General features: G+C 39.9%; 1 protein-coding gene across 1 annotated transcript in view; it reads left to right on the top strand.

The window, feature by feature from the left end:
- The first annotated feature begins 7,070 nt into the window (after window positions 1-7,070).
- The window catches only part of SCG3 (secretogranin III), a 36,833-nt gene continuing 27,665 nt past the window's right edge, over window positions 7,071-16,238 (top strand). The window contains exons 1-6 of the mRNA XM_052647179.1: window positions 7,071-7,203; window positions 7,824-7,876; window positions 8,375-8,420; window positions 8,515-8,730; window positions 13,300-13,442; window positions 14,444-14,593. Of these exons, the coding sequence (XP_052503139.1) occupies window positions 7,113-7,203; window positions 7,824-7,876; window positions 8,375-8,420; window positions 8,515-8,730; window positions 13,300-13,442; window positions 14,444-14,593 (699 nt within the window). The 5' untranslated portion in view covers window positions 7,071-7,112. The remainder of the gene's footprint in view (window positions 7,204-7,823; window positions 7,877-8,374; window positions 8,421-8,514; window positions 8,731-13,299; window positions 13,443-14,443; window positions 14,594-16,238) is intronic.

Raw genomic sequence — 16,238 nt, 5'->3', positions numbered from 1 at the left:
GATCTAAAACCTCCATTGATATTGTATCATGGCTCAATTTCTTCCACTGGCAAATCCTTCTCATTTTTCCCTTCCATAGGTGTTGATTCAAGAGACTATCCTGCGTGTTAATCTCCATTTCAGAGTCTATTTCTCAGGGAACTCAACCTGAGACACTAGGCCTTCCCATGTGTCTAGAAGACCATGACTTCTAGCAAAGATATGATCTGTGTTAAGGGATTAAGCCCTGGGACTATTTGGAGGAAGAACATTGCAAGAAGAGAAAACAAGTTCAAAGGCCCTGCAGCAGAAGTAGGCCTGCTGTGTTTGAGGAAGTCAAGAATGGCCTGGACTTCATGCCAGCTGAACACGTGTTACAGCTAGTACCTTGTGAAGAGCCACAAGGAAGCACATGCTCTCAGTAATTCAGCAAGTCCTAGAATGGGCCATATAGAAAGGAATCCTGGTTTGTATCCTTTATCTTCCTTTCCCACAAACCCCAAACCTGCACTACAGAACAGGGAGCAAGCCCAGATAACCCCCTATCCCTAAATCCTGGTGGCACAGAAGCGAGATGCAGGACCTACGAGGGTGTAGGATGGACACTAACTTGAGGAGCCCTTGGGAAGCCTTAGCCCACCTCAGACATGACCCTGACCAGGTAGCAGTTTTGCCCCTGCGAAGGGAGGGGATTAGCAGGGCTGATGGAAAGGGATGATGTCTGGCAAAGTTTGGCTACTTGAGGTACACATGTGGCTTAGGAAAAGGTATCAAGTCTCCTGTAAGAGAAACTGTTGTGGATAGATTCATAAGGTGATAAAATTTATTCAACAGACATTAACTGACTCCTTTACAGTACCCTAGGCACTAAGATAGAAAGGTGAGTCCTCATCAGCACCTCCTCTCAAAGAGGTCACAATAAAAAGAAAATATGAACAATGACCATGCACTGTGAAAATCATCTAGAATGGCATTGAGTAGTAGCAGAATAAAAGACAAAAAGCCCTCTCACTGAATTTTCATTCCCCTCTTGCTGACCTTATCACGTTCTATTTTCACATCCCAGAAGATAATTTCATTTAAATTGTCTGAAACATAATAGAATATTTTTTAGTATATAAAATTATTTATACAGATTATATTGCTTTATTGAGTTTTTTCTGATTGTAAAACCAGTACATACACATGTTGAAAATTCAAGGAATTTATAGTTGCCTAATTAACAAAGAAAAAGTCCTAACCTGGCAACCACTCTAAACATAATCAGTTTAGTTCAGTTCAGTTGCTCAGTTGTGCCTGACTCTTTGCAACCCCCTGAACTGCAGCACACCAAGCTTCCCTGTCCATCACCAACACCCATAGCTTGCTCAAACTCATGTCCACTGAGTTAGTGATACCATCCAACCATCTCATCCTCTTTTGTCCCCTTCTCTTCCAGCCTTCAATCTTTCCCAACATCAGGGTCTTTTCCAATGAATTTGTTCTGCGCATCAGGTGGCCAAAGTATTGGAGTTTCAGCTACAGCATTAGTCCTTCTAGTGAATATTCAGGACTGATTTCCTTTGGGAATGACATATGGGATAAACACAATGGGAAATAAAATTTTCAAGTCACTATGAACACACACATGTACACATGCACAAAACTTTTATAATAGGAATCATACTGCTATCAGGAAACTTGATGTTTTTACTCAGTAATGTTTAATCTATCTTAAATACTACATTCTATGATGTAATGAGCATCTGTTGTTTTGTTGGCATTACTCGCTCACCCTATTCCTTCTGGGAAATTGTTCTACCATTGTTTTTCCAGAGAAAGTCCTTGTATGACTCACTTCTTCTGGTTTAGTCATCATACAAACAAGATAAGCAAACAGCAGAAAACTTTGCCATCCAGCCACCTTCTCCTCCTTCCCACTCTCAGATTCAGTGCTGGCACTTTGCTCTCTGTAGGTGACCTATCACATTTTGTCATTTGGGCCCATTTTCTTTATTCATATACTTTTTTCATTTCCGCACTTTCACTTTCCTTGCTTTATTTATTTATGGCTGTGCTGGGTATTCATAGCTGCCCTCAGGCTTTTCTAATTGCAGAGAGGCAGGGCTGCCCTTCGCTAATGTAGGAGGCTTCTCCTGGCAGTGGCTTCTCTTGTGCACTGGCTCTTCAGTAGTCATGACGAACAGGGTTATCTGCCCTGCAGCAAGTGGGATCTTCCCAGACCAGGGCTGGAACCCATGTCCCTGCTGACAGGTAGATTCACAACCCCTGGACCACCAGGGAAGTCCTCACTTGTTTCAGTCGTCTTATTTGCTCATTTTCATCATCCTTGATTACTTCAACTTCCATCTCCTGGTGAACTTCCAGATTCCACATTTCTCATCTGAGCCCTACCAACAGCCATCTCTAGTGTTGGCATCCTGTGTCAGTCTTTTTTAACAGCAATGAATCCAAGCCTATAGCTGTAGCTGTAAAAGCTTTTGCCTGCTCTCTGTATTCTTAGTCCTTTTGTGAATACCTCTTCTGCAAGACTACGCTTTGGTTAAAAAAATGCTGAGTGGATAATCATGCTGACAGAGTGGCTAACAGCTCTTGAAGGAACTGGCAGCTCCTGGAATTGCAACACTGTCATGATCCTCCAATGTAGGACAGCCATCATGGTCTCAGCATTTGAAGAGCAAAGGTAAGCAGACAAGCCTCCATCACTTTGTTCATTTACTTAAGCAAATAGATTTCCAGATATTGCAAGAAGGGCTGAGAAATGAAGAGTGAGCAAGATAAGACCTTTCCTCTTGAAGAGTTCATAGATTAGTGGGATAGACAGATATGTATACAATAAGAAATAAGATTTTATAAACATATGTATAAAACATTTCCTTAGAAAAATATGCACCAAAAAAAAAGAAAAATATGCACCAAGAGGAAATATGCCAAAAGTTAGCAGGGATTATCTCTATCAGATGATTTTTCCCCTTTTAGCTTACTGTATTTTTAGACATTTTCCTTCAACGTATATTTATTAATTTCGAAATGAAAAGAATCATGTACAAAGAGCGGCACAATAAGACACATGCTGTATTGGAAGTGTGCACAGTATTCTAAAGAAGCAACTAACATGTCTTGGGAAATGAAAAGAAAACTTTACAATATGTTGTACTGATATGTGTCTTTCACAAGCCAAACAAATGCAATGTATGGCCTTGTTTGGATTCTGATCTAAGCAAACCATCTGTAAAAATATTTATAAGGCAAGTGGGGAAATCTGAACTTTGGCTGGATATTTGATGATAGTGAAGTATTATTATTATGAGATATGATAAAGGTATTACAATAATGCTAGGAAAAAAGAACCCTTATCTTTTAGGTAAACATACTGGTATGCTTGTGGGTAAAATGATATGAAGTTTGGGATTTTTACAGGTGAATATAAAATAAAAACAGTGGTCATGATTACTGAAATTGGGTAATGAATTCATGGAGTTTGTTTCAATATTTTTCCTCCTTTTGTGTTTGTCTGAGACTTTCTACAATACAATATGCAATAATAATATAAAATTTTCTCAAACAACTTCAAATATCTCCATCTGCAAGACTAAGCTCAAAAGGCATCTTCTATAGTGAATGATCAATCCATATGTAACACTGATGAAGTTACTGTGCCTTGTATGTTGTTTATTTCAAAATCATGTGATCTGCTTCAATGACACTTGTCTTACAACTTCAACATATATTTGTTTATATTATTCAATGTTTCTGGTGTGCTTATACATAACAATTGAATATTTTAATTTTTATGATTAAAACAAGAGATCTTCTCTTTGAAACCTTTCCTGATCATTCACTCCATTATTTGTACCCCACCTGAACACTGCATATACAACAGGGAACCCGTAAACACTCTTGTGTTTATTTGTTCACTTATATTTAAGTGACATCAATGTGTAGCTCATGAAAAGCATTCGGTAAATAGTTGTGGTGGTGCTTGTTATAATCACAGTCATTTCTCCCAGGCTATAAAACCAGCAGTGACTATATCTTACTTATCTTTGTATACTCGGCAATTATCTTAATACCTGGTACATTCTGAGTGCTCAATAAATATCTCTTAAGTGAATGAATGAATAAATGAAACTTAGGATTACTCTACTCATAGACCTATACTGAGTCTGGTAAAAAAAAAAAAAAACATTCATAAGACTGAGAAATGTAAATTAATTCATGCCTTAGAGTTTACCCCATGCTCCACAGGTCATTTGGTCAGAAATGTAACACATTCTTAGATTTAACACTTTGAGTGCAAATGACAGGGAAAAGCCAAATACTTTTTTCATTTTTGGCAAGCAATGCAATGTCCTCAATAGCCGTGAAAGTGAAAGTCAATCTACTCTTTGCAACCCCATGTTCTATACAGTCCATGGAATTCTCTAGGCCAGAATACTGGGATGGGTAGCTTTTCCCTTCTCCAGGGGATCTTCCCAACCCAGGGATCAAACCCGGGTCTCTCACATTGCAGGTGGATTATTTACCAGCTGAGCCACAAGGGAAGTCCAATAGCCATCCCTTACCATATTTGTATCCTGAGACCCTCCCAACTGCAAACATACATTGTGGGGAGAGGCAAGTTAGAGGATGGGACATAGGATGGAGTGGAGCTGAGGGATTAGATCAGAGACAGAGTAAATCTCCATGAATGGCTATTTCACCAAATTTTTGGTAATGTTTCTTAAAAACTAAAAATACTTCATGACTTATTTTTTAGGTTGTGTCAAAACATTCCTGGTATAAAATGATTTGATTAAGGGACTCCCCTGGCTGTCCAATGGTTAATACTCTGTGCTTCCAAGAAGGGGGCAAGAGTTGGATCCCTAACTAAGATCTCACATGCCGCACCATGAAGTTAAAAAAACAAACAAACAAAATGATTTGATCAAGACACGTATTCAACTGTTCTCCACAATTACATTGTAAGGTAAACAAAGCCTGCCACCTGTTTTAAAGAAGAGGAAAATAAGGAAATTTACCCTTCACTTGGATAGGATTTTAAATTGGGAGATTTAATTTTTTCAAATGCGGCCTACTGGGATACTAATGTTATGTCATTACTGCCAAGAAAAAACTGTTCGCTTTATTTATTTATTGTGATGTAGAAAAAAATAGCTTTATTGCTTTGCCAGGCAAAGGGGGCATCAGGTGATGAGGGGAGAACTGTGACCTTCTCTGAATGAAGAGTGCTCCAATCAAGTAGTTAACATCTTCAATTTGGTGGGGTTTTTAGTTCTACAGACGATCTCAAATATATTGTGTTTCCCTTGAGGGGGAAGGTGGACCCTGCCCCCAAGGCTGCATTACTGTTTCTTGAAGTAGGTGCTAGATCCAAAGTACTCTTTAGATTCTTAAAGTATTTGAGTGATATCCAAACTCAAAGCCCTTCAGAATGAGGGAGATTTGTTTGTTAGCTTGGTTGCTTGTTTGTTTATTTTTAGGTACTTGAACAACTAACTTGCTCCGTGAAAAGCAGGGATACAGAAATCAAAGGCCTGATTGTGCTGAATTCTTCTCTGTGGTCATTATTCAGATTACTTCCCAGCATGCCACAGTCCAAAGGAAAGAGTCCAAGATCTGTTTAAAACTCAGAGACTAAACAACTTACTCAGCACCCTGCTCACATTATTAGTGTTGCTTGTATTCATTATTTTAAAGTCTTTTTTGATAGCTCTTTTCATGCAATAATCTTAGGCTTCTGGAAATCATCTCAAAATATAGGAAGCGCCTCCCTGACCTAGTTATGATGAAAAATGCTTTTCATGACTATCCCGTCTCTTCAAGGAACCTTGGAACAACCAAGTTCCTAAACATAATTGAATCCCGGGGAAGAATTTTACAGAAGTGCAGCTTTCCCCCCGCCTTTCCCCTTTCTTTCTTTGAAGAGGGATTTCCCATGGCGAGAAAGGGAATTTTTTTTAATTGAAATTGGCTCCTCCTGCTGCTCACCTACCCCTGACTATTGAGGATATTCACTCTTAGGGGAACAAGCAATGGGTGTGGGTGGGTGGGTGTGTGTGTGTGTGTGTGTGTGTTTTCTGTTTCAGCATCTAGGAGAGTGACCCTGTTGCAGCAATCTATTTGAAAGAATGTTCCCTAAATATCCCAATTTAAAAGACTCCATAGAGGTGAAACAAGAGCACTAAGAGAGCCCTGGTATTGACAACCCAAATCACAAAAGGCACAGCTTTTCTAAGAATATAAGAATTATATCTGCCTTGCTTCCCTGGTGGCTCAGAGGTTAAAGCGTCTGCCTCCAATGCGGGAGACCTGGGTTCGATCCCTGGGTCGGGAAGATTCCCTGGAGAAGGAAATGGCAACCCACTCCAGTATTCTTGCCTGGAGAATCCCATGGACGGAGAAGCCTAGTAGGTTACAGTCCACGGGGTCGCGAAGAGTCGGACACGACTGAGCAACTTCACCTTCACCTTTAGGTACAGAAGGTAGAATGGAAAGGACTTTTTGGAGAAGATATCCCAGAATAATCTCAAAGCAGAACCCTCTGCCTAAGGTTATCTAGCTTTCCTTAACAGGAGCACAGGCAGAGAAGGCACTTGGTCCCTGAGGTAACATTTACTTGGAAGGTTAGGACAATGATGTTCACGACCCTGACTGCCGGATCAGCCCTAGGACTGCAGCACAGAAAATACGCTAGCCCATCTGTCATCCCTCCCCCGCTTCCATTCGTGGAGGGAATTGGAGTAGCTTTGGAGTTGCTGACGCCAGCCCTTCCCGCCTCTGACTCTCAGAGAGCATGCGCTTCCATCCTCACTTCCTCTCAAGGAGGGAGCAAGAATAAGGCGACGCCCAAGTCGACCCGCTGCCCGTTCTTGTCACAGGAACTTCAGCACCCACGGGACGGACAGCGCTCTCCTCCACCTGGAGACCTGAGTCCCGAGCGCCCACTGTCTAATTAATCCCTTTACTCCGGAGCCCGGCAGAGCTCCATTAGACGCGGAACCCCGCCACTAGCCCTCCCCGCGCCCACTCTCCTAGCTTTTCCTGTTTTTACTCCTCCTTTTCATTCATAACAAAAAGCTACAGCTCCGGGAGCCCGGCGCCAAGCTGTTTCCGAAGCCAAGCGTGGAAGAATGGGTTTTCTTTGGACCGGCACTTGGATTGTGGTATTGGTGCTCCACAGCAGCCCAATTCAGGCTTTCCCCAAACCGGCAGGCAGCCAAGGTACGTAGACCCTTTTCTTCCCACCTCGCTTCTATTTTGCTACGGAAGGTAAAGATTGATATAATGCGCGAGCTGTACATCACCGTGCCTTGTTTTCTGATCACATGATATCCATGCACATTGACAAAGAAATCAGTTAGGACTTAGAGCCAGGAGACAAATTTTCCTCACTTTTTAAATGATAGAGCAGTAACATGGGTTGTTTTTTGAAATTGGGAGGGGGTGGCTTTTCCGCCTATTGAAGTGGTTTCATTGTTTGTTTGGTTTTTTCCCTAGTCATCTTACAACTTTTCTCAGATTTTCTGTTCATAACGTGTTCAGTGTGTGATAAAAAAGCTTTTAATTATGCTCTGTCTCCTTGAAAACAGCTGGTAAACCAAGTGTTAGAACTCTGTTAGATTTCTGATCAGGAAAAAAAAGTGTAATTCTATCCACTGGGATAATAAGCAGAGGCAATGCTGATAATCATTTTTATTGTATAATCTTATAATTTTTGTTAATATATATTTTTGTTTCACAGTCATCCAAAAATATTTCTATTTTCTTTTTTGAAGATTTTATTTAATGAGACACATTGTCTTTTGAATACACAATTAAATTTGCATTTGTGTTTATTCTAGACAAACCCCTACACAATAGAGAATTAAGTGCAGAAAGACCTTTGAATGAGCAGGTAGGTCAGAAGTAAATGCTATTTCATTTTATTTTAGTTATTACTATTTAATGTAATCATGGTGTGACCTTTTAGCCATTTGGAATTCACAGACCTCAAAACTTAGTAATAAACTGACTGAAATTATGATGGGAAATATAATTTTGGTAATTTCTGTATCCTGACAGTTGAATATAGAGAGTTCTGTATAAAACAAAGAGCTGACTGCATAAAAACCCAGTAAGCTCAACATCACATCCACTCTATTGTAAGATTTCTTAATTTATCAGAGATTTATCTTTTACCAATATTACCAGAGAAGAGAATTAATATTTATAGACTATTTGTTCTTTCTTTTATTTCATTTAATCCTTATGACAATACTTTGAGATAAAAATATTATTTACATTTTACAAACAATAAAACTAAATCCCACGAGGATTAAATTATTTAGCTATCATGTTTGGTAAGTGGTAAAGCATGATTTAAAACCAGGTCTGTCTCCTGTTTCTTTCACAGATTGCTGAAGCAGAAGCAGACAAGATTAAAAAAATGTACCCTCCAGGTAATAAGAAATTAGTTGATGCTAATTTAAATAATGTAGGCTGTGAGAAGCTTAACTAAAATGGATGTGCTGGGCTTGGGGGCTTTTCTTCCAGAAAACAAGCCAGGTGAAAGCAATTATTCCTTTGTTGATAACTTGAACCTGCTAAAGGCCATAACAGAAAAGGAAAAAAATGAGAAAGAAAGACAATCTGTAAAAATTTCCCCAAATGATAATAAATTGAATGTGGAAGATGTTGATTCAACCAAGAATCGAAGACTGATTGATGATTATGATTCTACTAAGAGTGGACTGGACCGTAAATTTCAAGGTAAATGAAGAAAAAGAACTTTTGCTACCCATTTTCTCTAATCTGTAGTTTCCCATTATAGGTAAAAGAAAGTCCTATACTTTGAAAATATCTGTTACACACTCACAATCCTTTATTAGTCCATGTCCAAAATTGAGAAAAGGCCCAAACTTAACTGTATATCATGCACAATTCCAGCACCACAGAAGCCCAGGTTTTATTGTCTCTTTAAAGTGTCCTTTGAGTTCATTTTAACATTCTAATTTATTTTAACTATAAATACAAAATATCATAATTCCCATATAATTAAATCAACAAAATACCCCACACACGCATTCCAAGGTGAAATACTTATTACTCCCTTTCCAGTGTTCTCTTCCTAGCTATAGCCTGTCTCCCTAGGCATTCTAACCTTTCCATGGCTTCAGTTCCCATCTATATCCTGATGTCTCATATCACTAGCCCAGACTTCTCTGAACTACAGACCTATAACTATCTACCAACTTAACATCTTCCCTTTGAAGTCTCAGAAGCAGCTCAAACTTAACATGTCCAATATTAAACTCATAATATCTGTAAACCTTATAATTTAGCCCTCTTTCCTCTAGGAAAGGCACTACTATACATCCTATTTTTCAAGACAAATCTAGGAGTCAAACCATTATTTTCCTTACCTCTTACATTCTAATCCATCAGTCTTATCAATTTTACTTCCTATGTGTCATCTTAATTTTTTTCCTCTATTACCAATCACCTGCATGCTTTCCCAAGCTCCAATCATATCTCATTTGAACTACAGAAAAATCTTTTAATGGATCTTCCAGCATTCGCTCTGACCCCCTCCAGCTTATTCATATAGCAGCCAGAGTGATCTATTCAACACACAAATATGAGTATGTCACTCTTTGGCATAAAACCTGCTAATAGATTCCCATTTCTCAGGCTAAAACCCAAAATCCTTAATGTGTCATCTACAGTCTTACATGGACTGTCTACTTCTCTGGTTTATCCAGCACATGATCTGGTAGAAACCTTGTTTCTTTCCATCATGGCACTGATTGCAGTTTGTAATTTTATAATCCCTGAGTGTGACTACTTATGATTTATCTTTTTCTCCTAAAATAAACTGAAAACTCCCCATGAGAACAGAGAGAATATAGTCCCAGTGTCTGGAGCTCATGAACTGATAAATGAACAAATACACAAATAAGGGAATACATGAGGGAATAAATTAAATATTGTACTGAGGCATTGAGATCTGCCTCAATTCCTCAGTGTGTCTTCCATTCTGAGTACTGGTTCTTAGGAGTGACTATAGATTTTCTTATGTGTCTTAATTCTCTTCCATGGGCCACAAGAGAACTATACTGATTATCTCTGCCAGAAAACAATTACTAATTAGACTCTTATAGGCTATCATAGCCTGAGGAGAATTGTATTGTATATGTATGGGGTAGGGGAGATGGTCTATATTTTTATACATTCCATGTTGCATACTACATGAAAAAGTTTTTTTGAATTCTTTTTTTAACCTAAAATATTTGGGCTAGCAATAAATAGGTACTGGGTATAGCTGCATGTGAAACAGATTCAACCACTTGGGTGGAGTTGACCATTTAATAAAAATATAAAAATCATCTAATGTTTGTCTGACTGTTTTTTGGTCAGATGGGTTGTGCATGCAGACAGAGGTAGATCTGTTTGTGATCTGATCACTAACTGAGCAACTTATTTTTAACATCGTTTAGTATTTTATTAACATCCTCAATAGATTCTGAACTATCAAGTGCTAGGCTGATGGCTCTAGGCTTGCCCTAGGGGTCATTTTAAGTCCACTTGAGTATATATAGAAGATTCTTGGAGAGAATGGTTTATGAGTAAATTGTTAATCTTCTCTCATACCCTGGTAATCCTGGAACCAGAAGGTTTGGGACCACCCAGGTGACTAGAGCCTCAGAGACATGCAAACTTTCATCCTAGTAGAGAGGCCGAGGGGCGTAACTTCTGCAGGGCACTTTTATACCTTTAGAAAACCTCTAAATGAGCTTGTGCTGGAGAACCCAACAACTCTCCTTCTTGGTGTTTTCTACAGTATGTGTGAGTTAGGATTTTTCCAAGTTTCTTTTAAGAAATATTGCTTTGGGGCTTCTCTGTGCATTCACCAAACAAATATTCATTGAGAAATTACTAATTATCAGACTATGAGCTAGACAGTAAGCTCTGTGTAGTTAGGAACCTGTCTAAACTATTTATCACTGTATTTCCAGTCTTAGCCCCTATTAAGAGTTTAATACTAACATATTGAATAAATGAATGTTAAGTAACATATTAGTTGCTGAAAATTCAAACTCAACTGGGCAGATGATGGGACAAGGCCCTTTTATATCCACTTAGAACTGGAGCTGCATTAAAAAGTTATAAATGTTGAACTCATGTTTGCTTCCCCTCTGAGGTCTATACAGGAGGGTGAAATACCCTTTCATGAGCAGTAGAGAAGTCATTCTGAGTAATTCTTTCCATTGTGGAGGAGCAGGGGAAATCATGCAAGGCAAGGAGCATTGCCCCACAGTTCAGCTATTAACCCCGTCTAGCCAAGCTGTACTAGGGGAGATCTGAATTCTTGGCTCCAGAGAATCCAGCAGGGCGGGGAGGAAAGATGTTCTCCCTGTAGTGAATTAAATGAACTGAAAAGCAGCTGTCTCAGTTATTTTCCAGCTTCAGCAGGCAATCACTATTCTTCCTTTTGCAGATCCCAAGGGATAAATGGGAAGGGAAATAAATTCTTCTGCCTTTCCCTAGACCTGGGCAGTTTCTGCTACACTTATTCCCCAGAGTCTGACTTCCAACCTACAAATGGACAAATCAGACCTAAGTGACAGCGAATCTCTGCTCTGGAAAAAATGGATGAGGAACCCAATTTTCAGTCAGCCAGGAGGGGAGCTGATTTTACAGAGTTTTCTAAGGGACTTTCTTGCTCGTTAGTCATTCTAGTACATAGGACTCAAAGGCCTTGCAGCTTACTGGTTGGCCTGCGATTTGGCAATAATACACTGTCAGAACACTCCCAGCCCTCCATGAGTAATCACCCTGCTCACTTTCCTAAGCTTCCTTCCAAACAACACAAAGATGATATTCTGCCTGAGGCTGCATACCCTTCCATCTTTGCAGAGTCTGGAAAAATCTATGAATCCCCACGAGCTACAAACGAAAAAGATGAACCAGAATAGAAATATGTACTAGGTTCTTCTTTCTGTGAGTGAATATGCTCACAATTATTTGGACAGAATTTGGCTAGGGATTCAATGTCTATTTTCTCTAGAAGATAACTACAGTTCCTTTATTTCAGGTGCAAATCCACTGTCCATAGTAATACAACTACATTAACTTTCATATAATACTTGGCAATTTAAAAGGTGCTTTTACATCTTACCTCATTTGATCCTCAGAATCCCGTGAAATACATGCTCTTAATAACTTCCTTTATAGTAATCCAAGAATATATAAATAACAAGAGAAATCATTGGAGCTAAATTTCTGATCTTTCCAAGCTGCCTAGAGGTGACAAGAGGAGTTAAGTGCCTTGTAAACTTGCACATATGACTATCCTCTTCCAGGGGGTATAGATTATTGTTGTTCAATTGCTCAGTCGTGTCCAGCTTTTTGCTACCGCATGGTCTGCAGCACTCCAAGCTTCCCTGTCCTTTACTGTCTCCCAGAGTTTGCTCAAACTCATGTCCATTGAGTCAATGATGTAATATAGATTGGAAAAGACCAATTGCTTCCTGGGAGTGCTCTGTGGGACATGGTGCCATTCTTCCTTGCCACCAACCCTACTGTATCCTTCCTTTTCCTCAGGATGGGCCCTTGCTTTAGTCTGGAGTGGTACTGCCAAACATACTCCCAGGAAAGCCAAGCATACATGTCTTCAAGCTTCTCTGCAGAGGTTTCCATAGATTTACATATTGTATTGTGCAAATCTGTTACCACATTTTAAAAGTTTAAATTTCAGGGACATAAAAAAGTTCCTTATTCTCTGGAAAAAGGGTTGTCACATTAAGCTGCCTTACATAAAGGCACCCTGATACCTGTTCACAAGTGAACAGTTATTCCAAGTAAGTCACAAAATCTTCAGTACATACTCTTTGATTCTGGGTGTGAGGCAGGTTCCCCCTCCCTCAGCCCAGAAATTTGCCTGCGAAGGGAATACATGTGCCGATAATACCAGTCTACTCCTTGTGTAGAGATGGAATATCAAATTATGTAATATATAGAAGAGTGCGTTGAACAATAAGGCATAGTATCTATTGGTATTTTACTTTTTGTACTATTAGCACTAAAAATGGAGAGGCCTTTTGTGTTGTCTTCAGATCTTCCTTTTATAACCACATAAGAAGCTTTCAGAATTTCCATTACCATCTAAGACTCTTGAAGTCAAATTTTATTTCAAACCAAGAGTTTACATGGACAAAGCCCCACCTTAAGTATATTCCAAACATACCTGAGTATACAAGATTCAGATTATAAATCTAATGTAATCCAAGAAACAGGCCTGTGATCACCACAATGTGAAGTTGTGATTGCTCTGTCTAGATGATCCAGATGGCCTTCATCAACTTGATGGCACTCCTTTAACTGCTGAAGACATTGTCCAGAAAATTGCTACCAGGATTTATGAGGAAAACGACAGAGGAGTATTTGACAGGATCGTGTCCAAACTGCTGAATCTTGGCCTAGTAAGTCATATGCATGAGAACAAACCAAATTCGTACAGTTTGGGACATGCTAAGAAGCCAAACCACTTGATTCAGAGAGCCAAATGTTTATAATGTGTCTACTTTATACCAGTCACCGTGAGTTTCGAGGACAAGTAAGACTCCATTCTTTCCCTCTAGGAATTTATGGTTTATCAGAGGCGCTAGAGGGCTTCCTTGGTGGCTCAGAGGTTAAAGCGTCTGCCTGCAACGTGGGAGACCTGGGTTCGATCCCTGGGTCGGGAAGATCCCCTGGAGAAGGAAATGGCAACCCACTCCAGTATTCTTGCCTGGAGAATCCCATGGACGGAGGAACCTGGTGGGCTACCGTCCACAGGGTCACAAAGAGTCGGACACGACTGAGCGACTTCACTTTCACTTTCAGACAAGTACACACATTCTCATACTACAAGTTGTGTAAGAACCATCAGCATGATTTAGTATGCCAGAAGATGGATTATATCCAGTTAAGCAATAAGGAAAAGATTCAGAGGAGGAGGTGTTTGAAGTGAGTTTAGAAGGATGGTTAGGATTTAACCAGCAGAAATGTTTTAAATGTGTGAGATGAGAAAGAAATAAGATGTGCAAAGCCGTGCAATGATTAGGAAGCCCTACACAATCTAATCTGACCCTACGCTGCCCCATCTTGGTTCCCAGGCACGTTAACACAGTCCTGGCAGGCTTTAGGAGGCTGCTAAATTTGCAGGTTTCAACAGTTGCCTACCATGACCTGCACCTGAGGGTTGAGAAACAACTTGAGGATTGTTTTCTGTGGGTTCCAACAGTAAAGACTGCCTCTTCCCAGGAGTGTTGGGCAGTCACTGTGACAGTCAGTGCATACTAGGGGCATAAACAAGGGTTGTTCAGAAGATGGACCAGAATATTCTCTTGTCTTCTAAAAATATGTGTTCAGCTAAAGAGTTTAGTATTTTTAAACCACAAAAATAGAACTAAGTTATATATATTTTGACTTTTTGAAACAGATTACAGAAAGCCAGGCACATACACTGGAAGATGAAGTTGCAGAGGTTTTACAAAAATTGATCTCTAAGGAAGCCAATAATTATGAAGAGGAACTCAATAAACCAACAAGCAAGACTGAGAGTCAGACTGGGAAAATACTAGAGAAAGTGGTAAGTATATGCAAATACATATGCATCAATTATGTATGTGTGTATACGCATGTGCATGAATGTGTGTACTTACATTTGTATATAATTAATACAGTTTAGTTCAGTCTCTCAGTCGTGTCTGACTCTGCAACCCCATGAATCGCAGCACGCCAGGCCTCCCTGTCCATCACCAACTCCCGGAGTTCATTCAAACTCATGTCCATCGAGTCGGTGATGCCATCCAGCCATCTCATCCTCTGTCGTCCCCTTCTCCTCCTGCCCCTAATCCCTCCCAGCATCAGAGTCTTTTCCAATGAGTCAACTCTTCACATGAGGTGGCCAAAGTATTGGAGTTTCAGCTTTAGCATCATTCCTTCCAAAGAACACCCAGGACTGATCTCCTTTAGAATGGACTGGTTGGATCTCCTTGCAGTCCAAGGGACTCTCAAGAGTCTTCTCCAACACCACAGTTCAAAAGCAGCAAGTCTTCAGCGCTCAGCTTTCTTCACAGTCCAACTCTCACATCCATACATGACTACTGGAAAAACCATAGCCTTGACTAGACAGACCTTTGTTGGCAAAGTAACGTCTCTGCTTTCGAATATGCTATCTAGGTTGGTCATAGCTTTCCTTCCAAGGAGTAAGTGTCTTTTAATTTCATGGCTGCAATCACCATCTGCAGTGATTTTGGAGCCCAACTTATATTACTTAGTAAAGATTATGTCTTATACTCCAGAGTAAAATAACACACATTATGTGAAATGGTTATCTCACATACAATTCATATAATCCCAGTGCACTGGATTCAAATGTTTCACAACTCTTGGTATCCAACTTCTGTTCACAGTGGATGCCATCATTTGCCCTCAACAGCCCCTCCCCCAAAAAAAAAACCTGGATTGATTTGATATTTTTCCACACCATCTTTTTTTAAACTTTTTATTTTGTATTACGGTATAGCCAGTTAACAGTGTTGTGATACTATCAAGTGGGCAGCAAAGGGACTGCCATGCATATACTTGTATCTATTTCCCCCCAAACTCCGCTCCCAACCAGGCTGCCATATAACATTGAGCAGAGTTATCTGTGCTATATGGTAGGTGCTTATTGGTTATCCGTTTTAAATACAGCAGTCCTCACCAACTTTTATATTCCGCAGAGCTAGTTGCCTCATACTGCCTCTCCATCTACCCTGTGCCCTTCCACCTGCTGCTTCCTCTTTCCATTGACTCAGGGGTCTGTGTCATCCTTTACTGAGACTTGTCATTCCGTCATCTTTCATCTCCCTGGACTCCTTACCTCTTCATCTTTTCTTTGGCCTTAGCCAAGCTTCTAAAATCATTCACTCCTTGAATTCTTTTGAACTTCTGTTTGGAGCCAACCATGGGGGGTATAAGAGAATATCAAACTCCTCACCTCTCCTTTCATTTTCTTCGCCAGAGTGCCCACACCCCATGACTGCTCATCCCCTTCAACACCCTATCACAGATACAAGGGAAAAGTGGCTTATAGACTTATGGTCCTGTTTTAGGGGAGGCTAGAGAACAGAAATTGGTATGAATTGTTCTGTTTTTACTAGGTAGGTTAAAAGCTCTCCTTTATTCTCCCTACTTCCAAGCTCCACCATCTGTCATCTTTTATAACAGCTTTAGAAGATCCAGCTACC

This window comes from Budorcas taxicolor, chromosome 10 (genome assembly GCF_023091745.1).
Source record: "Budorcas taxicolor isolate Tak-1 chromosome 10, Takin1.1, whole genome shotgun sequence".
Taxonomy (NCBI): domain Eukaryota; kingdom Metazoa; phylum Chordata; class Mammalia; order Artiodactyla; family Bovidae; genus Budorcas; species Budorcas taxicolor.
Note: the sequence above shows the minus strand (reverse complement) of the source record. Positions and strands in the feature narration are given on the sequence as shown.